This window comes from Rhipicephalus microplus, chromosome X (genome assembly GCF_043290135.1).
Source record: "Rhipicephalus microplus isolate Deutch F79 chromosome X, USDA_Rmic, whole genome shotgun sequence".
NCBI classification, from domain to species: Eukaryota; Metazoa; Arthropoda; class Arachnida; order Ixodida; family Ixodidae; genus Rhipicephalus; species Rhipicephalus microplus.
In genome coordinates, this window is record NC_134710.1 from 170,410,439 (window position 1) to 170,437,933 (window position 27,495).

The 27,495-nt window shown below is 43.3% G+C and overlaps 1 protein-coding gene across 2 annotated transcripts in view; it reads right to left on the reverse strand.

Annotated features, from left to right (window-relative positions):
* The window catches only part of LOC119177184 (NACHT domain- and WD repeat-containing protein 1), an 89,737-nt gene that overhangs the window by 55,208 nt on the left and 7,034 nt on the right, over positions 1 to 27,495 (reverse strand). The window contains exons 2-7 of one of the 2 annotated variants that reach the window (XM_037428591.2): positions 26,943 to 27,053; positions 25,133 to 25,343; positions 22,952 to 23,320; positions 14,501 to 14,825; positions 5,102 to 5,276; positions 4,799 to 5,010 (exon numbers count right to left, since the gene is read on the reverse strand). In XM_037428591.2, coding sequence (XP_037284488.2) covers positions 4,799 to 5,010; positions 5,102 to 5,276; positions 14,501 to 14,825; positions 22,952 to 23,320; positions 25,133 to 25,343; positions 26,943 to 27,007 — 1,357 coding nt within the window. In that variant the 5' untranslated portion in view covers positions 27,008 to 27,053. Of the gene's footprint in view, positions 1 to 4,798; positions 5,011 to 5,101; positions 5,277 to 14,500; positions 14,826 to 22,951; positions 23,321 to 25,132; positions 25,347 to 26,942; positions 27,054 to 27,495 lie in introns of both variants that reach the window. The other variant, XM_037428590.2, reaches the window with a different exon arrangement.

Consider the following 27,495-nt stretch of genomic DNA (forward strand, 5'->3'; position numbering starts at 1 on the left):
TGAGGTACTTGAGCAGAAAAAGTGTGCTTGCGATGGTTACTCGGAGACCTGTAGCTGTTGAGTTGCTGAGAAATGCCCCTCCACATGCCTCCCACTTGTTGATATAATCAAGAAAACTGACAAGAGTGGCTTCAGCTGCGGAGTCTGGCCTCAGTGCTTGCGCTGTGAATCGTGAGGTCATGGCAGTGATGAGCTTGTTGATCCTCCTGCAAAAAAAATCAGAACAGCTAATTGTTGCAGCATTCGTTTTAGTTGCGAATAAACTGAACTAAGAAACAACAACTTACGAAAAGAACTCCTGTGTTGCAGTGATGCTGCCGCATACTTTTTCAATGTCTGCTTTATAGAATGTCATTCCTCTCAAAACAGACGTCCCAAACAGTTGGAAGGCCAGACAGACCCTCATCTTCTCGAAGGAGTTGGGATCTAGGTGTGCCTCAGTTAAACCGGGCATCACCTTGAGCGTGCGCACGCTGCAGTCGCGCAAAAATGCTTCACGCACAGCCCGAATGGACACCTGTAAAGCGAATAAAAGAGGGAACATGTGAGTTATGTAAGGCATGGTCGTAATTTCAGCAGCCCTAAACATTTGACTTACATGACCATCTGGTGTTGTGAAGCCAGTCTTGTGTAGTCCGTTTCTGAGGCATTTGATGAGATGGGGAAAATCCGACACAAAATGCAAGGCTCTTTTGCTGTCGACAGGATGCTCCGTCTTGCACACAACCTTTTTTGCAGAAGCACACACTCCAGCCAATTGCCACATCTTTCGATTCCATGCGGCCCCGTCACATGAAATGTGGTCCACAAACAAGCCAGCCTTTTCAGACACTATCACTGCTTCGATGATTATCTTGAAAAGTAAATCTCCTTTTATGTTGCCTTTGGTGGCGAAAACTCCTATTATTTGACTCCATTTTCCTGTGAAGGGGACGAACATGATTACCATGCCATGGTCACATGCCTGGTGTTTGTGCTCAGGTCTCGTGAAGGTCCCAAGGTCCACAAATCCTTGTATGTGGCCTGATGACATGACATTGAAGTGCTGCGATAGCTTGAGCTCGTCAACAAGCAGGCCGCCATGCCTTTGGAATGGAGACATAGTGCTGGTTTTCTTTTTTAATATGTCCATTGATCTGATATTAAAACCGAATGATGACCTGTACGTCTTTGTATATTTCTGCAGTGTTGTCTTACATGGCAGAACTAATATATTGTGCTTCCTAATATGCTCATAGAGTATAGGACTTTTCATCTTCATCAAAATGCACTCCAGAATCCATTCTTGACTGTAAATCATCCCCTTTCGGCTGGCCCTTTTCGACGCTGCAAAGCATTGGCGCACACTTTCTTGCTGTTTAGGTGGCAAGCGAGATATGCTTTCCTCGAGCACTTCAGCTCTTATACTTGCACACTGGGCCCTCATGTCATTCAGGCTGGCAGTAAGGCTGATTAGCCTAGCACGAGCACGGCGGTTCTTCTGACTCAGAAGTCGAAGCTTCTTGGCAGGCGTGACCTGCAGCGTTTTTCGTTTCAGCTCGCTCCGCCTCGTCAGTAGCGCCTTCCTAAGGTACTTGCACGATATGCATGGAGTTCCTGTGAAGTAAAACACTTGCATGAAACCAGGTGCGAGGGAAAAAAGTTCTGGCATTGCTACCTTTAGTGAAAGGCTCTTTACAATTACTACCTGTTTCACAACAGCAAGCACAGGTGCGGGTATTATGCAATCGAGGACCCGAAAATAGTAAACGAAAACAACTGTGCTTATTAACTTATGGGGCTTTATGTTCCAAAATCAGTACAGGCAATCCGTAGGGGAGGGCGCCGCAAATTTGACCTCCTGGGGTGTACCATGCATATTCATAATATTTCAAAGTATAAAATTAGTTTCTTACCTTCTTTAGGCACACTTCCTCTGCATTTGACACTGAAGACAATTCCATCCAAGTTGACTATCTGTTGCTTTAGCCGACTCGTAAGCGGCAAAGAAGAAAACTCCGGTGGTTCGCCTGCTCCTTTACAAATGTGCAGCAAGTCAGCATCACGTAACACCTGCTGCGCTTCTTCCACGGTGCGCGAGAACGATTCCGATGTTAGTGTGCGGCGTACATACGTCCGGCACACAACGTCGCCTTGCGTACTTCCAGAGTTCATGAAAACAGTCTTTTCTACCACGACAGCATGAGATTCGCTGTTGAAAGACGCCTGAACATAAGCAGCACCATCGTAATTGGCAAACTTGTGGGCAGCCCAGTGCTCCGTCGGTGGAGGCACATTCCATAAATCAAACGGCGTGACCTGTACGTCGATAGCCGGTCCGTCTGTTTGAAGCTCATTCTCTTCCAAGAATGGTTTCTTAGATGAGCCACAATTTGCTGGTTCTGCGGATGCCCGTTTCCGCGGGGGTCTTTCGCGTACTGGCGGTTTAGACAGGTATTTGGGAGCATTTGGCAGAATGGTCGGGACTGCGTCCGGTGAGAGCGACGGTTTTCCACGCGGTATTCTTACTTCTCTGCCACCAATGACATGAACATAGTCCCGGAGTATGTACTTTTCTTCAAAATGGAGTTCACACACAGCGTCAGATAGTTCCAGAGGCTTATCAGCACGGTGAAGGTTCCGCTGCCAAACACCACGCCTTTCGTCGTCCTCGGGGACACCAAACAACGACAGCTTCGGCGCGTTCTTCACGCCGCTGTACCCAGTTCTGCAACCGGGGGCGAAGCAGTAGTTCTTCCGACGAGGCTTCGTCATGTCCTTTCAATGGCCAGTGATAAAAGCATCGAACTGAATTTAAAAATGCAGCGACTAAACACAGAAGAAAGACTGAAGTGAGAGCGGCGACAGCCTACAAGCGAACTCGGCGGCGGCGGAGCGGCGGCAGATCCCAGGTGAAAGGCTCTGTGGCGCCACCTCGCGGCCACGAGTTTTTTCTGGATATTCTGCTTCCGACGCGCGCCTTGCCAGCGGCGCTCCTCGGACCACTACCCCTAATCTAGTACACTATACCCCTACTGTGTTTTGAAGTTGCACAGGCTCTTTTCTTTTAGTTATTTTTCTTTCTTATTTTTCTTGGAATGACATTTATTTAAATGTTCATAGAAAAGCATGCAAAAGAAAACCTGATAATATTTTTTTTATTGATTGGCTCAATTGCTGCTAACATTAGATTTATCCAGTGCTGAGCACCACTATGCGTTGATGTGGTTGGAAGCAATGTATAGATTTCATTGCATGATTAGATATCCAATTTATTGATGTTCTCATTTACTCTAAAATTATCTCCAGCCATTAGAATAAGAAAACTGCAGATAAAAAAAAGGTACTTCCAAAACGTTGGAGGGCCCCTTTCAGTGAATATGCACAGTGTAGAAAACAAAAGCACTTGCATACTTTTTATTATTACACTACAGTGGACTCTCAGTAAACGAAAACCGTTAAATGGTACTGCTACTTAAATGGAACAACTGCATGCAATATGACTGGTTTGCAATATGCAATATGATGACCACTGTTCATTTTTCAGTAAACAGAGTTCCTGTTAAATGGAACATATTTTCCCGGCCCTTAAGATTCCATTTAAAGGGACACTAAAGGAAACTATTAAGTCGACGTTGATTGTTAAAATTGCGGTCCAGAAACCTTGTAGCGTTACTTTTGTGCCAAGGAAGCACTTATTTTGAAATAAAATCATATTTTCGTGGTTCCCATCGCGTTAGCGCACTTCAAATTAACTGCCTGAAGCGGAATGTGTCGGATCACTATTGCTGTGCACAACGTTGTCCAGCTTTACTGCACGGCCGCCGGCACTAGTAGCAGCAGAACGAAAGTAGCGGGAGCTATAGTGCAACAACACAATTTCTTGCCATAGCCTGTGAGATGGCAGACGTAACTGGTTGAACAGGGCCCCACTAGATGGCACGACCAGTAGGTTTAACTAGGCGAAAATTGAACTTTTGAACCACTTGCGCCATTCCCCACAGTAACATCTGGTGGTTCTTTTTCCCATAAATCAAACAGACATGAACAAGCAGCATTTTATTACGTCGCTTGATCCAAGGAAGGTTCTTTATTTAGTGCCGATAGTTTGATAACTAGTAATTAATTGTAGACAGTACCTCTGACATAATCAGGATCATTTGCGAATGTCCTATCATAGCGCACGTGTTCTCGTGCTCTTCCTTTAATTTCTCGGTAAGTAGGCAACTGCTGCTGATAATATTGCTGTTTTAGAAGTCATACATTGAGCTTTCACTATGACATAAATTGTTATTTGACTTTAGTGTCCCTTTAATAAGAGTCCACTGTGCCTCACTCCTCAATGATGAATTTAGTAATTACAATAATTACAGCAACAAACATCATTACATGGTATCCTCGCACACTAGGGCAACACGGTATGGCTCTGGCTATTGTCTTAGGTGGATACACAAATGAGTATGAATGTCTTCACCGAGCAGTAACAACACATTAGCAGCAAAAACTTAATTTCTTAATCATTATCCTGTTTTATGCCTGCTGCTAGATGAAGACTCCTATCAATTCTTCCCCAATTTGCTCTGTTGTGCATGAGCGGATTCCATTTTATGCCTACAAATGTTTTAAATTTCAACAGCACGCCTGACCATCTGCTATCCTCAGCTATGTTTCCAGTCTCTTGGTATCCATTCTGTCACACCAACTTGCCTCCATTTTTTTTACTTCACATTACATGACCTATTCAGGTCCTTTTTCTCTTGATGCCAACTAAGATAATTGGCTACTACTGTTTGTTTGCATATACTACTCTGAGACGTACCTCGGCATGGTCGAGTTGTTTCATCATTTCCATCTTCTTCAGCGACAGTGTCTACCATGGCTTTCAGATCTCGGCTAAGTGCAGTGCTTAGCTCATCAAAATACTCAGTATTCTCTTGAGTATTGGGTCCTTCCTTTGACCACTTCACACGTAGCACCAGCTTCTGTGACTCTGGAAGCCTGTCCTCCAGCTGAGCCCTGACTAGGTTGTACCTGCAAACCAGCCAAGCAATAAATATCATTTGGAAGGACAAGAAAAGTGGGGAAAGAAAGGCAGACACCAATGAAAAATGAGTAGGCTTACCGTTTTGAGTCAGAGAGGTCAACGGGGCCAGTGCCTTCAGCTGGTTCCACTAATGTTCCAACGACACTGTTGCTCCGCTGCGGACCCCTGTGAGTGAACCTTCGCTCCATCCAAAGACAACAAAGTGGTTTTTGGCTTTCAGTCAGCACAGCAGCTTCCAGTTCTTCTTCCACCACTGCAGAAATGCAAATCCAAATAACAATTTTTGCATAGCAGTAATATGAAACAGTACCCTGATTCCGTTCACACTTTTTCAATACTGCAACAGAATTCCTTTATGATAGCCTATATGATTTCTATCGTACAACCACAGAAGCCTAGTTTATTGCAAGCACAATTCATCCGTAATATTGATAAAGGAGAGAGTTAAATATTATGGCAGCACCTTTTTCATAACACAAGAATACTATTTTACTCCCAGACGTCAAATTCTTGTGCCATTTCAATGGTTTGGAACATTTTCTTAACAGTTTCTTGAAATTTAGATAAATATCCATGCTGCTAACATGTGTTGTAGGGATGGCTTGTGAATGGAAACACAGGAATTGCACGAAATAGACTAGCTAGAAAGGTATTAAATAATATAGTTGCTAGCTAAAAAGGTATTAAATAAAGACAGTTCAAAGGTGGTGCCTGCTTTTCCAATCGCCGCAATTTTTTAACTGTTTTAAAGTTCAAATCATTGCTGCTTCAGGTATCTTCTGAGATACCCAGTGCACACTACCTTTGGAGGTGAGTTTTCCCTTAATAGTTCTGAACTATTTTTGTACTCAGGAGCGAAGTTCACTTCCTGCCCACATAGCATAAAGACCTATATTGCTGCCAAAACTATCCCGAAGATTGCTTGATGGCACCCACCTTATGAACAGCTACTTACAGTCCTCTTTATAAAGTGAGTTAACAACTCAGCCTAAAGCACTTATCTTTACACTTGCTATTTAACTCTTTTGTTAGTGCGAAAATGGTTGTTTCATACATGTCTCGGGAAGATCGTTTTTGCCAGTTTGAGAAGTTCTCCAGCACGCATTGCAGCATATCAAACTTTCAACAATAAAATGCTCCTTTCAAAAAATATGTGTTTTTGAGCAACAAAAATATTTTAGAATGAATAAAAATGTGAAAAGTGTGCAATTTTCGGTTGCCAGCTAGTAAACAGTGAAAAACAAAATGCTATATATGCAAAAATATTCAAAACAATGAATATTCAGAATATACATTTTGTAGATAAATGACCCAGGAATAGTCTGAAAAACAATGAATGTAGTACAAAATGTTTCTCTTCACATAGACATAATGAATGTAGTACAAAATGTTTCTCTTCACATATACAAAGCAAATCAGAACCGAGGTGCTGCTTCGTTGCTCGTGCCATGAGGTGAGATTGCATATTCATGAGAAACAAGTGTACTCATACACTTTGCCCAGTAAATTTTTGTTATCTTGTGATAGAGTCTCCAGGTGTTCAAATATAGATGGATACCCGTGATGTGAATAATCCCTCTATAAATGAGATGTCTAATGAACTTGGCTATTTCATCTAGCATCACCTCTTTTCATTAGCCACCTCATTCTGCATAGGTTGGCATTCCAATATATGATTCCAAACATATTCGGATTTTTGCACATATTGTATTAAAAAGGGACAATATCGCGCTCAGTTCCAAAACAATTCGCCCTGCTTCGTAGTCATCCGTAGTCAGGTGCAAGGCCTTCTTGTAGTTAGGAGAAGCTCTGTAGCCAGTGCCCACACACCCTACTCCAGCAAAGTGTGGGCCATGCACGTAACCAGAGTAGCTACAAAACTGTGCACAAAGGTCAGAAACTATACTCACTTGCGGCGGAGAAGACAACTTGAAGATGTAAACAAAACAAGCCCATGAACGGCTGTAGATGTCTCAGGCTGACGCAAAACATTGTCACCATAAAACTTGAAGCTGAGGTGCTGTCATTGCTGAACTCTAAGCTCATCCTCACTCAATTCAGGTGGGGTTGCAAGACAATTTCGAGCAGCACATGCGTTTTGCAGCGCTGGTGTGCACCCATGGACGCGTGATGACGTCATAGAAGTGACTAATGACATTAAATGTGACCCTGTGTTTGATACAACAATGCAAGCAAAACCAAAGCTGCTGGAAAGTGTCAAAGGCCACCTCAACACTTTAAACATGCAGTGGACCTCCATAAATATTCTTTGTAGAACAAACGTTCCCTGACTTCTAGAAACAGCTCTCTCTTGAATAGCTGGCATAACTTTCTGGCAATTACTACTGCTCAAGATAGTCAAATTACGAAGCTTACACTTAAATTCCATATTTAGATTGCAAAGGTTCTTTTCATTACATAACTTCGAGGTTACTGCAGCATAATCACTAGGGGCATGCACTTCAGTCAAGTTCGCCAGCCTAGTGCACTTTTCAAACAATACACGCACATTGGTTCACGCAAATGTCTGTCAAAAATTATTATGTTGCCAAAATGGGCAAATCTAAAATTGATTCTGAAAGTTGAGTGGCTGGCCTAACTACTAGAAGTGCTGGCTGCACGAGAAAGAAAGTTAAAATGCCAAAAACAATGATCCAAATGCGCCGATCACCGGTGATCGATTTGAATAGACGTGGTAACGAAAGTTACAGGAATAGAGAAAGTTCCTGGTCTGGCTTTGCCTCTTCCCTGCGGGGTTCTGGGCTGAGGAGCCTCGAAACCTCTACAACGTGCATCACAATAAGTATCAGATTTTTTGTAATCAATTAGATTTAATTGTAAAATGGGCATTTTCCAGGTAGGTAGTCTGCGCATGCGCACTGGCATCAAAAATGCACGCGCCATAATTTTTGGTGGCCAAAACGTGATACGTGCGGAAGCGACATCTGGTGCCACAAATGTGCAAATGTTTCCCCCAAAGAGAGGCGCAAATACAGGCCTCCGAGATTGCCTACCAGTATGCGGCAGACAATTTCAGAGTCCAAGGGCCACCAGTTTTGATTTCAGTGATCTCCATGTGGGGTGCTGTTCGAACTAAAAAAAGGCCCATTGATTACTGGTAGTGATTTTTTTTCCCAATATCAAGTTGTAAAAAGCATTCTATAACAGTTCTCATCCTGAAAAATATGCAACCACTCAGTAGGGACTCCTCACCCTGTAAGATGAGGGGTCCTTACGGAGTGTATCTTTTTGACTTTTCTTTGGCCTTACTGCAAAGTTTTACCCGAGCGTAAGCAACTGCGATTCTCGATGCTTCATAGATAACATGAACACTAGCATTGAAGGAAGCACTGCAACTATGAGCTGGTGCTCAAGGTGTTCCTATGCTATAATACTGCCCTTCCTTACAGTGCATGCATTGAGAAAGTGTTAAGGTAGCAGCTGAACTCCTACTAAAAGTTAACAACATGTAACACTATATCACAGAAGCCACAGTATGTCTCCCACTCTTCACACAAGCCTCAAGCCTTCCTCTACCATGCAAACCACAGCAGTTCACTATAATTGAATTAAATACGTGTTACTGTAGTACCTAAATAAACATTCGAAGAAAAGTAATGCAAGAGTAATTGATAACATTTCTGTAATTACTCAGTTTCCTTTCTGGTCTGTAAACTATCTACTGTAATCGATCACATTTTAAAGGAAGTAATTGTAATTGGTTATTTCAACTTATTTCCTGCAATGTGAACAAGTCTGGTCTGTTATAAGTAACATCTGCAGTTATAGTAAATGAATGGTGATAACAGCTCATTTTTTGTTACCTAGCTGCAGTGCGAGCAATGCGCACACTGTCTCTTAAACGTATCTTATATTACTAAATGCCGACTGTACTCTCTCGCTGAATGTTTATATCTCAGAGCCTTACCTTGGGCTAGTCAAGACTGTCAGTGAACATTTCATTCTTATGGGGTTTGTGAATCCCACTGACCGCTTGAAGAGTAATTCATCAAGGAAATCGAGTCATATCTCTTCGTTTAATTTATACTGTAAGGCATACTGGCGCAACAAAAAAACAACAATAACGCTTCAAAACAGCACTCAGCTAGTTCAACAGTGGCACGCAGGAATGCTTGCCACTGTTGGAAATGCATGCCACAAATGAAAATCGTAGAGAAGCTGTCATAGTCACACACAGAAAAAGTTAATGACTGAATCACACAGTAACATGTTATGCCTTGTCATATTCACTTGATCTGGGTAGTGCTGGCACGGGGCAGGCTGAAAAACTAAAGTGTGAGGCCCATGCGCTCGTTGTAGTGACTGCTACAGCATTCACACATAACCCATAAACGCTTGCGTGCCCTTTGGTGGCACTCGTGTTTTTAAAGAAGGTCTGTTACGCACTAGAGTGATGGTGCATGTAAAGACCAACCACCACTTCATTAGTTTGTCTTGCGGGGCAAGCGGCTCTCGACAATGCTGAAAATACCTGACACGATTTCGCTGCTATTAATTTAGCATGTAAACGGCTTTTGTATAATTTTTAAAATCAAAGAGAAAGCACACCTTGAATACAATCCTATAGGACATCTTGCTCTATTGTTATGTTGTTACAGCAATGGTGACAATGCTGGTTCTGACAGTAGATTCTTACAAGGCCACAACCATAGTTTTACTGTGCAGAGATTTTTTCACTAATATTCCTAAGTAAAAAAAAAAAAAACTATGCCAGAATTTTAGTAATTAATCATGACAAACTACCATTCTTGCTTTTTTTTTCCTACAATCACCCCTCTGTATCTCACAAAGATGATAAATAAGCTTATTATTATTATTGTTATTATTATTAAAATAATGTTATGAATATTCAAAGATAGGGGTTGTAACAGGGAGCTAACACTGCAGCCATTTATAATTCTAAGTAGAGTCATGAGTGAAGTTACAATTTGAGAGAAGCATGATTCTGCTGGCCAGTCAAATTTGATTTATCCAGTGAAGATGAATTTCAGAACTGAAGGAGCAAATCTTTCGGCTAATAGAACCATGGCTGCCTACTGGGACCTTACCATGAGCCGTATTGCTATCGGCTGCCTGTTTCTTCTCGATCCCTTCAGTTTTTGAACAAACTGAAGACTTGAATTACCATAATTACTAATGTAATGAATGCGCTCGCATAATAAATGCACCCCAACTTCACTCGTCAAAATGTAGATTTTAAATGTGAATGCATTTCTTAGTCGGGGCATGCTAGGCATCTGTCGGTGTCCGCGTGCCGGCAGATGTTATCTCTTCGCTCTCACTCCCTCTCCCATAGCAACAGCTGCGGGTGTGCACGCTTATCCTCGCCCCTTGCAAACGGAGCAGGTGGTGCGGGCGGAGTAGCAGAGAGTGAGTGGAGAGGAGGAGTGGACTCTGGCGTATGAGGGCGCTCTCATTGCGGGAACTCGGCAGAGCACCTGCGTGTGTGGAGAGAGTGTAGGAGATGATAGGCGCAGTGCTTCACCACTACTCTCGCTATTCGCTCTCTCTCTTCCCTGCGCCCCGCTCTCCTGTCGGCTCGCTCGTACGTATATTCGCATTGCCCATAGACTGACATGCCGCACAGTGGATAGAAAAAAAAAAAATGCCTCGAGGAGGATCAACCTACGACGCAGCGCTTTCACGGGGCAATACCTGCCATGCAACACCTGTCATGCAGGCAGGGAGCTTTCGTTAGCCTTTTTCACTAATGAGTGGCAAAATGCAACATACGGGCGCTGTGCCGCGGAACACAAACCAGATTCGCAGCCTAAATATTGTTACATTCATTCTAGTGAAATATACCAATGTAAAATGCGTGGTGATTGGATGTGTGGTACTGATAATCTGTTGGCAAGTCTGCGCCACTTCAATACGCTTTGGAGGTGTGATCCCCTCGCATTCCCAAAATGTGATACTGCGTAGCCTTCAGGCAGCTTCTAAAGCAATACTGTCAGCTTCCTCCCTCAAGGCGTGGGAGTCACTCCTGTCATCAACTGACTACCGTGTTCAGGCAGTAAGTGATTATCTGGGATGAAACAGTCGTGGGAAGCTTTTGGCCCCAACCCTTCGTATTACCAGTAAGATGAAGTGATCGACCTGATAGTGCCGTCAATGAAGTTGTTTCCCTCTGTCCCTCAATATGCTTGATAGTATGCCATTATAAGAAGGAGAGGTGAGAAAAAAAGAAAGCACAAACTGGGCATGTGCCAATAGAAAAGTCACTGGCACGCTATGTTAATATACGTTTAGTGCAATTTTTCTGTTCTGAGTACCATTCAGAAATCAGCTGCACGATGTTACGAAGTCATCTTGATCAAAGCTTGTGTGTTGTAGAATCAATGTTAAGATAAGCTTATATATGTTAGCATTATCTGAGCACTTCCTGATTTCAGCCACCTGCCCAATCATTCACCGAATAAACATGTTTCTTTCTAACAAAAACTTCCTTATAAATTGACAACACCAGTGTTTAACAAGCTTATAGTTGATGATAAATGAAATAAATTCTAGCTTTGTATTCTCATGATCAAAATGATTCAAGTTTCAAAATGTTTCCAAGTATAGAGAGATAACCGTATTCCTTCATAACATTCAAGCAACTTCATAACAGCTTGAAGCAATTTGTTCTCGCGAGCAACAAAGCGTCGCGCCTGGCATAGATAGTGCATTTCTACCCTTTTTGTATTTGTAAACTGACCATGAGGCCTTTCAAGACACCAAGTGTGCAAGCTGGGTCACACTATATAAAATAATGCAGCCGCTGTTTAATTGATAGAGAGTGGCATATGGCAGCCGCAAATGGTGTGTATTGTCACAACATTTATTCATGGAAAGCCAACACAACATCTGTGGAGACAAGCGGGTCAGGGCAGCGGAGAATGAAGAGGTAATCGAATCTCGCAAATTGTGCTCAGGTTTTATCTTCGCCACCATAAAATTATCGGTTTGCAAATTTATGCTTATTTACCCTTCATTGTGAGTGTAATTGTGAAATATTTCAGTGTATAACTGGATGCTATGCCACGAAAGCAACCTGGCGTGATTACATTTGTCAAAACAAGTTCTACAACACGCTTTTATGCCCTCCTAGTCGCTCGCTATCATCCTCCGGGACACCATGTTGCTTTACCTTGCGTGGCACCTATAGGCCGCGAACAGTGCGAATATAAATGGAGTGAAACGCGCGCTTCACTCTCGACCGTTCGCTGGCTGAAGAATGTGTAAATAAATGGTTATAGCACAAACACTTGTATCTTCATTATTTTTATGCCATTAAAATTACTACACATGTACCCTCAGCACAAGAAATGCATTTGAATTCGTTCACACTTCCCTTAGGGAAGGTGGGGGCATTTTTTTTTTTCTCCTGCGTAATAAACATACCCCTGCATTCGTCCGCTGCAGTCCCACTAACTGACACCAAGCACCTCCTTGCCCCCTGAATCTCTTTCGTTTTTTTTTTATGCCAACCCCCTTCAGCCACCTTGGCTCGATTCCCCCCCCCCCCCCTCATTCACCCGCTGCTACGCGCTGTATTCTTGTTCTTTTTATCTACGTGTGGCACATCTCCTGTTTTTTTTTTTTTATTACCTGTGCGCCAGAGCGCGGTTCACGAATGGTGCAAGTGTAGAGACATCGCAGCTAATAAACACACTGTGAGCGAAGGTCACGAAACTGCCCGCGCCTACCGGTGGTTGCTTCGTGCAAATACGAAACTTTGAAGGGGCCCTGCAACACTTTTCGAGCATGGTCAAAAAACAGTGCCGATCGCTACTATATTTGGCTCCCAAGAACACGCGAGCCAAATATTATAGTGCAGGACACATGCTGGAATTCACAATAAATTATCAATGTCAGCCAAAAACTGATTTCTCTTCTCTCGACAAATAATGGAAGATGCTCAAAAATCACTCGTAGAAGGCCTTCTATCAGACATTGGCTGATTTGAACATGGCGTGCTCGGTCATTACAGGGTTCGCCGCGGGAGGCTCCGACTTGTCCACGCGTGCATGCAATGTCACACAGAAAAAGCCGCATATTCGAGGGAAAAAAATGCTCGAAGTCACGAGGCGCGCGTGATGTATTTTATTTGCCCTTGCAGTCTTTCTCTGCTTCGCTTCCAGCATTTTTGTCAGGACAGGAGAAGAGAGAATGCAATTGCAACATGCGACAAATACTTGCAACTCTGCTCGTACTGGACGAATTCCTCAAATTTTTGCGGCGTTGAATTCGTGAGGCAATAAGCTCTTTTAGTGAATCCATTCCATGGTTACTCAAAAAAAGTGTTTCATGGCCCCTTTAATGCCCACCCAAGGGCCATTCATTGCAGGTTTGCAGGTTTCTGGAAAACCAGAAAAAGTCGTGTGTCACCTAAAAATGATCCTGACGGTTTCCTCAACATGGTAGCACCCCCGATTCTCGTTTCAGCTGCAATTTGCTCTTCATGCTTGTTATCCGTGCGCACTTCAAGGAACGCAAGATAGGCTACCTTTTTTACAGTAACTTCTCATGTGCACAGCGATACGACAGCCGTATTTTGTCCGTAATTTTGTCATCGACGGTTTGTTTTGGATGATTTGGTGGTAGCTTGGTACAATGTCAACGGCGTCGTTATGGTCGTTGGGTGAGGTTGCCACGAAGTTGTTTAAAGTGCGTCATAGCATCGTAGCGCACGCTTCTGGACGCCCCTCGAGATCACAGTAGATACGACTGTTGCATTTAAACGATTACGAAAAAAGCCATGAAACGCTTTTATGGAGTGCGTGGGCGGCACAGAGACAGCTTGCAGAAGATAGCACCTTGAACTACCGAATATAATTGAAGTGCAACAAACAGTGTACATGTATGTCAATTGTGAAGGGTTAAACAACCCAACTTTTTTTTTGCATTACCCCAGTTTTTTCTTATCCCGAAAAAGTTAATAAAACTTGCCCCACATAATAAATACATTCCCAACTTCGCTCTGATTTTTTTGCGAAAGAAATTGCATTCATTAAGCGAGTAATTACGGTAGCTTGAGTTGTATTCACACCCACCATGGTAGGGTGTCGCACTGCTAAGCTTGAGGGAGTGAGTTCAATACCTGGTCATAGCAGCCACATTTTAAGGGGGACGAAATGCAAAGAACATCTTCGGTGTAGTTAGATTTAGGGTGCACAGTCAAGAAGCACAGTTGGCTGAATTTCCAGAGCCCCCTCACTACAATGTCTGATAATCATCTTGTGGTCTTGGGACATAAAACCCCAACAATTATGAGTCATATTTATGGAAGTCTGATGTACTTTTTACTTGGCTCCAGCCAATGTTTTTTAAAGTGACAACTAAAAAAAAAGAAAAGGAAGATTTATGGGCAATCAAATGCTACAGTTTACTTTTGTTTCTGAATTAATGAATTGTAAATTCCACAAAGAGGGGAAAAAAAAGAAAGCTTGGTTTTAGCAAATTAAGACCCACCTGAAACGAGATACTTCCCTCGTTGTTCTGTAGACAAAGTAGATCTCAGTGCCTCCACCATCAGTGATGCCTGCTTTTGCCATAACTCGAAAGCAGCACTCTGAGCTGAGGGATTAGAAGACATGATGTCTGGTATGTGTTCACGTATAGAACGAAGTCTATAACACTTTGGCACGCTGTTCAGGTCTTCCATGTACCATTCAAGTAGCAGTTGCTTCTGTTCCGATGATTCTACAGCATCAATAACACATTTGAGCACACTGCTAGGCAAGCTAGCAGGCAAGATGTGTGGTAGCTGGCTTTCCAATTTTTCGTTGAGAAGTACCTGCAGAATATTAGAAAGAATTATTATAAGCAGGAGGATTGACGTGTCCATTCAAAAAGTGTATGCATGGCTGCAATCACAAGTAATCCACCTCTACAGTCTGTTTTGTCCCCTGCATTACCTATTTTTTTATAGTGTCAGAGGAGCACTGAAGAATTTTAAATTGACAGTCTGATAAATCATACTTCTGGAATGCTATTAAGATTTAAAAAAAATATGAATGACTTACCAGCTAGACCATTCTTTACTTAGAAAGGACAAGAAAAACTAAGTTTAGGTGGTGATGGTGGTGCTGCTGATATCTTGCGATATTTTTTACATCAGCTCACCATAATGTCATATTATCTCAATGTGGTCATGCCTACTTAAAGGGGAGGGGCACTGACCAAAACTTTTAGCCTCAAGTTTTTCTGCTGTAATATGTTGTTGGGGGCCTGTTAGTCACAACAAGGCATATCGTTTACTGCTGCAAGCAACAGATAATTAATTATAGGCTCCTCATTACAGTCTCAGTTTCAGTTTCAGAAAGCTCTAAAAACAAGCCGCTGGTTGCAATTATCACCACCTAGTGGGTGCAATGCTCGACCACGTCAGCACACAAAACTGTGATTCACTTCGGTGCGGTACGCATCAAGTAGTCTGTTCAAACAGGAAACGGGACAGCAGTATCGCCAAACACAAAACTTTCAGCACGTCTGCCTAAACCATGGAATTCCGAGCAGCCACCATGTAGTAGTCTGCTGAAGCAAATGCAGCAAAAAAAATTACAGCAGTGACGTCATCATAACTTGTCACGACTGCAGCCTGGCGACATCAGGAAAGTAGGGGGCGCACTAGATTCGTGCACGGAAGCTTCAAAATTTATGTAAAATACCTTCCACGCTATGTTCACTATTGATATTTTGCAGATTATATCCGCATGTTTTTAGAAATCGATCACGTTGGTTATATCAGCCCCAAAATTTTATGTCAGTACTCATTTAACTGTTCGTTAAAGGAAACTAAGAAAGGAAAAGAAGATATACTTTTCAAAAATAAATAGATGAATATAAATTACCGGTTCAACCTGGTTGCTTCTGCACTCATCCTGCACACACCCACAAATAAAGGTTAATATTATGAGCTTCCTTTTGCTTAAAATACTCCACTTTCTTTCTTCTTTTATTATTATTATTATTATTATTATTATTATTATTATTATTATTATTATTATTATTATTATTATGAAAGAATGGTCTACATATGTAGGTTTGTTTTGCACTGCTTTTTAGCATGTGTGTGTTCTGTGCACACAAATGAGAATGCATAGATGCATCTCTTGGTTTAATTTACTATTTGACTAATAAGAATTGTAGCCACTCAAAAGTCATTGATTGATATGTGGGGTTTAACGTCCCAAAACCACCATATGATTATGAGAGATGCTGTAGTGGAGGGCTTCAGAAATTTCGACCACCTGGGGTTCTTTAACGTGCACCCAAATCTGAGCGCACGGGCCTACAACATTTCTGCCTCCATCGGAAATGCAGCCGCCGCAGCCGGGATTCGAACCCGCGACCTGCGGGTCAGCAGCAGAGTACCTCAGCCACTAAACCACCGCGGCGGGGCGCCACTGAAAAGTCAAGGATGCAGCCTTTCTCAAGGACTCAGTTTGCAAGGTCTCCTCAAATCCTTTGGCTATTTGAATAAATAAAAACAATAATACGAAAAAAAAATAACAGTTCTGCCAAAAAGATGTAACAATGCAATAGCGACAAATTGAAATGTTATACAAACAAAGATAGCAGCCAGTTTGTATAGCCTCCATTCTGGCGTAACACAACAAAATAGAGGTATAAAGAAATGTGCCCACTGGAGCAGGAGTCCATCGAGCGTCAATTCTCTTCAGCTATTCAATAAAAATGCAGTGCCTGTTCAGCAGCTCACAAAATAATCAGTACTCCTAATGCAGAAGACCCTTGAATCTAGCAATGTCTTCCAAATGACCTTGTGTACTAGCAACTGCCCTTAAAACAGGGATTTAGGGCTGAAAATGCAGGCAATCATTGGTTGATTGTGTTACAAAGTGAAGATGGTGTTAAGGTGTTTTCCACCATGAATATTCTGTGCAATGAACTTCCAGGTATAGTTAAGGGTTTGATTGCAACATGGGTCTCGGGCACAGCATTCTATCGCACACCAGCTTAACTCTTAGAAGGCTTCATGATACTACTCTTCCAGGTCTCAAATGCGGTTAAGAATTTGTAAAATTGCTTGATCTCATTCGAAGATCCTTCCTCCCAGGTTGCATGGCACTTAACCAAAGTATAGCGGAAAAGACAAGCCACTTTTCCTATAGTGAGGCCCCCTACACCTAGCAAGTACACAGTTGATGATCCTGATCGTGCCTCTTTTTCACCTCCTACGCATTTTTAAATAGTGATCAACAAAGGGTTCCACGGGTCGACTTTTAAGGAATCAAACTAATAAAGAGGGCCAAAATGACACAGCTGCAGAATACTTCAGAATATTGACGCGTGTCTACATGTGGACGATAACGATGATGGGGCATTTAGTGGGCACGAGGTAGTGGGCCTCTAGCTTCACTCGAGGCCGAAGAAGACGATCTTGTGGCTCAGCTGTAGAGAACACGCTGCTTTCGTCGTCCCAAGGTGTACTTGTGTTTTATTTGCGTTGTACCGCGACACTGGTGGAGGTGCTGGGCCGCAACCCTGTCTGATGCTCCACACGCCCGCTGGGAGCCGTTCATCGAGTCCAGACGCATTGTCACCTGTAGAAACTCCGGTGCATCGCTCCAGTCGATGGTTGCGAGGCCTCGCGCCAGATCTGACTCACTCGCCGGAACCTGCTAGGCATCGCACACCTCAACCAATGGCCAACGCAAGCCCGCAACAGGTGCCCCAAGGCAGCTTTCTGATGCACCCATCTCAGGTGACCCTCTTTCGACCCCTCATTCCCAATCGCTTTAGTGGTGGTGCCCATGAAGACGTTCACGACTGGCTCGACCACTACGAGCGTGTTGCCAAGGTAAATCAGTGGTCGGAACAGGAAAAGCTTTCACGCGCCTATTTCTACCTTGACGACGGTGCTCGTACTTGGTATGAGAATAGAGAAGGCAATCTGTCAGCTTGGCCCGACTTTCGACAGAAGTTCGTTGATACCTTCACCAATATCGATACAAGGGACCGTGCGCAGCAGTTATTGGAGCTACAGGTTCAAAAACCCAACGAAACCGTTGCAATGTTTGCCGAGGACATGACTCGTCTCTTTCATCGAGCTAACCCGCACATGACGGAAGATAAAAAGTTGAGTTACCTGATGCGCGGTGTCAAGGAACAGCTTTTCGCCGGGCTACTGCGCAACCCTCCAAGTACCGTGGTTGACTTCATTAAGAAGGCTACGACTACCGAGCGGGCCCTTCATCAACGCTGCAGGCAATATGACCGTATGTCCAGCAATGTCCCAACCAATGCTATCGCCATGACGTTTGAGAGTCAGAGCTGCTTGCGAGACTTGATTAGGGAGATAGTTCGCGAAGAACTGCAGAGGTTGCGGAATCCTGTTGCTGAAAATCCCATCGCGTCGATCGCTGAAGTCGTACGCGACGAAATCCACTAAGGGTTGTCTACGGCTAGTCCTGATGCTCAGCAGCGTCCTATGAGCTACGCTGCCGCTCTTCAACGTCCACCACCCACTATGCCGACGTTGTACCACCAGGTGCCAATGGCCCCTTCGTATCCGCCGCAAGAGCAGACACTGCATCAACCACCCACGCTACAGCCATACAACCAGCCGTCCACAGCCATCTCATGGGCTTCGACGCGTCCACCGACCCGGAAAACAGATGCATGGCGCACAGTAGACAGACGTCTACTATGCTTTCATTACGGAGGTGCAGGACATAAGTTTGACGCCGAAGGAGTTGCAGACCAAATAAGCTCGCTGCTCTTCACCCACGGTATTTCTGTCGCACGAGGTATCGTCAGAGTTGCTGCTGGACGCACGAACTTGTTGATGACCAATTTTAGTGCTGAGCGCCGGCACCGTCCTAAAGGCACGGCTGTCGCTTACTTCGACGATGTCGTAGATGGTGAAGGCTGCTTGGCAGTAGTCGACAAGTCGCTAAATCTTGATTCAGCGCCTGTTCCGGATGTTAGCATTACTTTGCCGAAAGACGACCTACGCAGACTCCTTGAGCTACTGGCCAAATTTCAAGACTGCTTTTCCACAACATCAAGAGTTGGCCGCACGTCTCTAACCAGGCATCGAATAATTACCGAGGAAACGGTGAGACCTATTCACCAGAACCCTTATCACGTGGCTCCAAAAGAACGTGAAGGGATACAACAGCAGGTAGACAGAATGCTTGAAGATGACATCATTCAACCTTCACAGAGCCCCTGGCGTCGCCTGTAGTTCTCGTTAAGAAAAAGGACGGCAGCCTGCGCTTCTGTGTGGATTACCGGAAGCTAAATCAGGTGACCAAGAAAGACGTATATCCACTACCGCGTATAGACAACTCTCTTGACAGACTTCGACATGCTCGATACTTCTCTTCAATAGGCTTGCGGAGTGCATTATGGCAAATCGAGGTGGTCCCGAGAGACCGCGAGAAGACCGCTTTTGTGACACCAGATGATTTATATGAATTTAAGGTCTTGCCATTCGGTTTGTGCTCAGCCCCTGCTACCTTTCAAAGACTCATGGATACCGTGCTTTCTGGGTTGAAGTGGAAAACATGCTTAGTATATCTGGACGACGTCACAGTGTTTTCCGCGACGTTTGAGGAGCACCTTGAAAGACTTGAGGTGGTCTTACGGGCCATACAGTCCGCGGGCCTGATGTTGAAGCCTGAGAAGTGCCACTTTTGCTACGAAGAGCTGCGATTTCTTCGTCATGTCGTCAGTCATGCTGGTGTTCGTCTCGATCCTGAAAAAATCGCAGCCGTAGAACAGTTCCCTATGTCGACCGATAAAAAGGCTGTCAGACGCTTTCTCAGCCTCTGCGCATATTGTCGACGATTTATCGCGGACTTCGCACGCATAGCATCACCGTTAACTTGCCTCACGAGAGAAGACATCACCTTTGAGTGGAATAACGAAGAGGAAGCTGCTTTTAACGATCTTCGCCAGCGACTACAAACACCCCCAGTCCTTGCCCACTTCGACGAGAGAGCCCCTACGATGCTTCACACCGATGCTAGCAATGTTGGTCTGGGAGCTGTGCTTGTGCAGCAGCAAGAGGGCACAGAAAGGGTAATCGCTTATGCAAGTAGAACGTTAACACGCGCTGAGGCTTATTACTCCACGACTGACAAGAAATGTCTCACCGTGGTATGGGCGGTTACAAAATTTGGTCCGTATTTATATGGCCGCCCCTTCAAAGTAATTAGCGACCACCACTCACTGTGTTGGTTAACTAATCTTAAAGACCCTACCGACCGATTAGCGCATTGGAGTCTCAGGCTGCAGGAATTTGATATGGCAGTCGTGCATAAGTCAGGGAAGCGACATATGGACGCCGACTGTTTGTCCCATTCACCCATTGAGTCGGCAACCCTACCCGAGGAGGAGGAAACATCATTTCTCGGTGTCCTTGACATGACCACCATTGCACAGCAACAACGAGAAGACGCTGAGTTGCTTGGCTTAATTACCTACTTGGATGGCAGATCTCGGAAAGCGCCAAGAGTTTTCGCAAGAGCGTTGTCATGGTTTTGTTTACGTGGCGGAGTACTCTACAAAAGAAATTTTTTGTCGACGTGATCTGCCTATCTACTTGTCATCCCAGCAGCCCTTCGCACCGAAGTACTGAAAGCATGCCACAACGAGGTTACCTCTGGCCACTTGGGTTACACGAGAACGTTGGCCAGGGTACAGCAAAGGTATTACTGGCCAAGACTAACCACAGCCGTGAAGCACCACGTTGGTACCTGTCTCGACTTCCAGCGACGCAAGTCACCACCAACTAAACCAGCTGGCCTCCTGCAGCCCGTACAGGTCCCAATGACTCCATTCCACCAGATCGGCATGGACATTTTGGGCCCACTCCCTACTTCTACTGTAGGCAACTGATGGGTTATTGTCGCGACAGATTATTTGACCCGTTATGCCGAGACAAAGGCTATTCAGAGAGGTACAGCAGCGGAGGTGGCAAGATTTTTCATCGAGAATATTGTACTGAGGCATGGTGCACCAACCGTCGTAATCACACACAGAGGAACCGCATTTACGGCAGCTATTTTGGACCATGTTTTGATGCTGAGTGGAACAACCCATCGTAAGACCACCGCATACCACCCGCAAACGAACGGGTTGACAGAGCGTCTAAACAAAACCATTGAACACATGCTTTCGATGTACGTAGACGTCGAACACAAAAACTGGGATAAAATCTTGCCTTACATAACGTTTGCATACAACACGGCCAAGCAAGAAACGACCCGCATGACACCTTTCAGCCTCGTTCATGGACGGGAAGTACGAACTATGTTAGATGCAATGTTACCGCACGAAGGCGACGACATCGTCCCGGAGCCGACACGTTTACGGAACGCGCAGAAGAAGCTAGGCAACTTGCACGTTTACGGATCAGCCAGCAGCAAGAGTACGATGCAGGCCGCTACAATGCTCACCGCAGAACGGTCATCTACCAAACTGGCGACAAAGTATGGGTTTGGACACCCGTACGAAAACGAGGACTTTCCCAAAAACTCTTAAGAAGATACTTTGGGCCGCATCTAGTGCTGCGACGATGAGCAATGTCATTTACGAAGTTGTTCCCGACTATTCGTATAGTACAAGGCGTCGCCAGCACCACCCTGAACTCGTTCACGTAGTCCGCATGAAGCCTTACATCAGCGAGTGATTGCGTGATACTTTACTTGAGAAAAAAAAAAACTGCATTACAGACTGCGCATCGGGGCGATGCTTTTTGAGAGAGAGGCAATTGACGCGTGTCTACATGTGGACGATAACGATGATGGGGGATTTAGTGGGCACGAGGTAGTGGGCCTCTAGCTTCACTCGAGGCCAAAGAAGACGATCTTGTGGCTCAGCTGTAGAGAACACGCTGCTTTCGTCGTCCCAAGGTGTACCTGTGTTTTATTCGCGTTGTAGCGTGACAATATTTCTACCAGCAGTGCATCCAGGCATTGTAGAGAAAGACAGAAATATGCACTTAGCATATAAGAAAACCATCAATTGGTTCCATGTAATGTTCAGAGGGAACATGGAGTCATGAGCGAATGTCTACCTATGAAAGACATGATTTTTTTCCCAACTTATACCAAGTGTCCACTATGAAATAAAGTGGTATGGGTCACATATAAATAAATGCAATGCATTGACAGAATTCTATGTTACACAGCTGTGCCACAGTCTAAATTTTTTTCACTGCAGTGATAGCTCATTTTTTACTAATGAGGATAAATTACAAGCACATTAAGAAAGCCCAGATTACAAACTGGATATACACAGAGTCAAAACGGCTTAGCTGCATTGTTTCTATTTCTTTTCAATCTGTCTGTGATGATGAACAGTGGCATTACATACATAATAGGGCTGGACGAGTGATAACTTAACCTTCTAAATATGTCGGATTAATGCTTTAATCATGAATATATTGTTTATTGTGACCAATTGGTTGAGGTCACATGAGCAAAAAGCAGGCAAGCATGGCATCACCATCACTATTTCACATGCACAACAGACAATAATGGAACCACAGACTAAGCTAGAATGTTATGACAGATGTGTTACATAAATGCATGTCTTCCAAAAGTAAGGACGAAAGTTGCCCTTGCATGTCGCCCTTCATGCCAATCAGAGAAGTGATCTCCCGAAAAACCTTATCTCAAAAGTACTTGTAACTGAGTCTGTGTGAGTTTCATAAATCAGTTTAACTGATTATGTTATTTAACTGATTATGTATTTGATTGATGAAAAAGTAAAAGTTCACTAGTGCAAAATTCAATTCAAAGCAGAGACCTTACACACGCACACACGCGAACATACACCTATGTACACACACACGTATGCACTTTTTCCTGTTGTGCTTCTTGAAGTAAAGTGGAACAAAAAAACGTACACTGGCAGCACAGAAACAAAGAATGGATAACTCCCTACCAGTGCCAGAAAGTGGCCTTGAGTGCGCAACTGTGCAATGGTCTGGCGGCAAAGGTGTGCAAAGGTGTCACGATCTATGGCCTCCACATGGATGCCCCAGTGAAGGTCCACCACATTTAGATCATAACCTCTGTCAGCAGCATAGGCACGGACACTGGGATAGACGTGCTGTTCCAAGTGTGCGCGCTCAGCCTCCATGTCAGCAAGGCCACAGCAGATGTATACGCTGATAAGCCGACTGCCTGCAGCCAGCAACGATGCAGGCACAGCACCCAATCGGCCAAGCAACAGTGCCTGTACATCATCTGGAAAGCTCTGCAGGCATGGCAACCCATCATCGGAAAAGGTCTCACTGCCTGGTGCTGGGCTCTGGACGCACAAAACACAAATGGCATACGACATAGCTTTTATGGGACTTATAGGCTTATCTACAAGCATGCTGAGACAGGCATTGCATGTTAAAAAAGCTTTGTACGTGTCACTCTTCGGAACGATCAATCGGCATTCATGACATCTATGTGATTTGGCAAATTTCAAAGTAGCAATTCATTATAGTATTCATTAATTACCAGGGCACCCATACTTATGAAAAATATTTTTTGTTCCTTCATAATCAATATAGAAAATATAAAAAATATTGATCCTGAAGAGCAAGAAACCTGACCTTCAATGTTGAACTGTACATAACTCAAAACCAGTAAGTGTTATGATAAATGTAAAAGGTGGCACAACCGATAGTGTTGCTAGTTCAGAGTACAAATGGAAAAGCACTTGTTTGGAGCGTCTAGCCAGCCACTTCAGCTGCCGTTTTCTTCAGAAATGTGCAAAGACCGATGCTACAATAATACCTTACATAGTCATGCTGCATGCTATGTTCTCGTGCTGAACGCATGAACGAAAGCAGGTAGCTAATGTGAGGTAGCAGTTTTGGGCAACAATAGCGTCTACAGCCATGAGCTCCACCACTCTAGACAAGTGTAATTCCATCTGTACATACATAATATTGATCACAATTTTGACCTTTTGACTACTAAGTTTTCTTTTTGTTTTATTTTACGCTGGTGAGAAAGTATGGTGCTCCACAATATATGTTTAAATATGTTTGCTGGCATTTGGTTTTCCACGTGAAAGAAGCCTAACACAGTACAGACTATAATTTTTTGAGAATGCACTAGTGCTCAAGAAGAAATGCAGGGACCATATACCAAAAAGTCAGCAAAAATGGCCTTCATTGCATGTCTCATATGTATTACAACATCCTGAAACATGCAGAACTTGGAATTATATAGGCCCGTTACGGCATGAGCTTTTGCTCCCCGAGTTGCCTACCAACTTTCATCACAAGCCGCTGTGTGAGTGGGGATGCTTTGGCTAGTAGAATCGATTCATCTAGTAAGAAAAAGGGGTAGGGGGTACGTATTATATCTTCATGTATGCTTAGATATAAAAAGAATGTGAGAGGGGCAACGTGCATAGAAGGTTAGGCACAAATTTCACTGCTACAAAAGGCTGTGACTTGCATGGAAGCTCTTTGGCTGACTAAGTAATTCAAGCTGCATGCGTTAAATACACCAGTGTTTACTGGATATGACACAGACAAACTATACAAAATGAGACAGTGCACGCAGGTTATATTATATGTTGGGCAGCACATGCAAGAAAGAATGTAGTTTTTTTTTGTATACTACATCCATGAGCCTCTAACAAATGACCCAGCTTTGCTTTTTTTGTACATACTGAGTGCAATTCACCAATGTATATACTCTTATTTTTAAAAATGATACAATATCTAAGGAGCCTATGAGGCTTGTTTATTTATGTAAACACCACATAACCAGAAACCTAGACCTGATACAGCCCAGATGCATATTTGCATGCACAGGCAAATTAATGCAATAATGCTAGGAACAATAGTCTATTTCTGTGTTCAATTTACTCTGTGTGCCATCATCCAAAATAATCTGCTGTCTATTCATGAACAACCCAACAATAGAATAATAGTCAACAATTGCAATTACAACTACAATTACAAAATAATTGTAACAATCAGTGACTGTGCAGCTATTCATGAAGGAGAAAAAACAGGCTATAATTTTTACCGTTGATAAAGATGCGCGCGCACACGCACGCACACGCACACACACACACACAGTGATAAAAGACAAATATAAATCCACTCACAGTGACTTGAGGTGCTGGAGATGCAAGGGAGCCGCTATTCTGCTGCACTTCTGTTAAAGAGGTGTCAACTGGAGCTAAAGGAGGCGCTGTACTTCCAGAAATGGCAGTAACAGATGGGTCAGATCGTGAAGGTGGTGGTGTGGACTCCTTGCCATATGGTAGGCTGTCTGTGGAGCGCACTGAACTGCGTCGTCTTCCTTCAGGAGAACAACTGCTGAAAATTGCACAAACAAAAATACACTAAGTGTGGGCATACAGACTATATGCACGTTTGAGAATAAGCACTAAAACCACAAAAAGCAATGAGAAGGGAGAGATAGGAATTTATATCTAAACGAAATGTTGATTTGTAAGAAACTTGTGAGAAAAGCGCAGATAGACTAACGTGCTTTTGAGACTATAACAGCAAGATCCCCAAGTGATCAACCATTGTAAAGCAGTGCAAGATATGAATAAAAATGAAAAAAGAGAAACAACATTGATGTATACATTATTTTCACTGCTGTTATTTGAATTTAATCTAACTTGCCTAATTCTGCACTATTTTCCACATACGCTATGTTCTACGAAACTTCTCAGCCAACACTGAACGACTTGTGGGCTTGCCACGGGATGTGTACCTACTCAAAGCCATTCTAAGTTATGAGTGCGAGTACCAGACAGAGTTTGGAGATAAACGTGTACATGTGTACCTGCACGTAAGTTGGCATGCAAGTGTAAGCACACACAATTTTTTAGTTTACATAATTGTGAATCCGAATGAATACTCATGACTTTTCTTGAACTTGCTAGAAAAATTAAACAACAGCGTAAAAAAAAACACACTGTTATAATGAGAAGATACAAACTAAAGTGAATTCACCTCCCTGAGTAGAACTTGACCAAATCCATTCTCTTGGGGCGAGCTGCATTAATTACTCACCACTAACCCAAACATGAGCAAGAGTGGAAACAAAGTAAAAAAACATCAGTACTTGTGTCTTTGAGTACTCCTATTATATCTTGCAGTAAAGGTGTCCTTTTTTTCTTCTTTGCCAGTGCTATCAATGGAGCCCCACATTTGTCGCTGTTTTCTTCCATGACGAAGGCTTCGACTATTTTATTTGCTCCTTTATCATGGTTCTTACAACATGTGTTTCATTTATTTATCAGCATATTTACACAATTTGCAATGGAATGACAAATGACTTGTGTGCAAGCATAACTTATCGTGTGTAATATTCTGAAATATGACTACTTAAAGCGGCGTGCACAGAATGCGGACAAAGGGAAGGAGGGGAAAAAAGGGGGCACTTCAGCGCCTGTTTGTGCTCCTCCTTTTCTTCGTTCTCGTCTTCTGCGTGGTGCTTCAACCCAAGATGAACGCCTACCATCTCTCTCAAGTTTATATTCTTATGTACTTGAAGAGTCAACTTGTACAGACACTAGCAGGACCAGAGAGGTGTTCTCAAAGAGTTGTAAAATTTTATTGCTTGTTTTTTCCCCTTTTTGCAATGTATATACCTTACAATGACAGCCATATTGTTGTTAATTTAGCAATGCACCACGTTCTTTTCCTTCACTGCTGTCCACTACGGTCACAGTTGAGATAGTTCACTACTTGAGTGAACTAGCTCAAGCAATGAACTACATCTTGTATGCCTGTTACACAAGTGCCTGATGTTTACACACCAACTCTCATTCGATAGCATAGGTGGACATATAGTTTGCTGTGTTTGTATAACTTGAAATGATGCAAGTGAGTAAGCATCGCAAAGCATTTTGGAGGAATTCACCACTTACACACTACCATTACTATTTCAATACGCACCCTTTCTTCTTCTTCTTAGAACGATCCTTGTCCTTCTTTTGTGCAGAAGAACAGCTGCTACCCATAACTTTTGTTCCTCTTCACTGTCTTCAAAAAGTAAAAGGTGCAATTCTGAAAAAAAAAAAAATACACAGCTTGGTGTATTATTAAGACCCAAGTGTTGCCCTCAACAAAACTACCCTAATGAGAAATGCAATCTAACGTTGCTGCAGCAAGACAGAAATTGTGAACTCCTTTACAATTTTTCCATGATTAGAAGCAAACAAATTGCCCACAACGAAGCAAGTCAACAACACCTGTCTGTATGAAGGTGAATGAGGTCCACACATGAAGCGTCATCTAAAAAAAATTACGAGAATATAGAGAAACATTTCAAAATTAGTTTAGTTTTGCATTCTTTTGGTGCTTTGTCATTGGCTTGAGCCCTTACTATTGCTGCTATTGTAACCCAAGAGAATAGATCATTAAAAACAGAAGCAGATGAAAAAAACCTTCCAATGTATTATCCTACTTATACACAATGAATCATTTGCTTTCATCAAGTCAGAGGCAC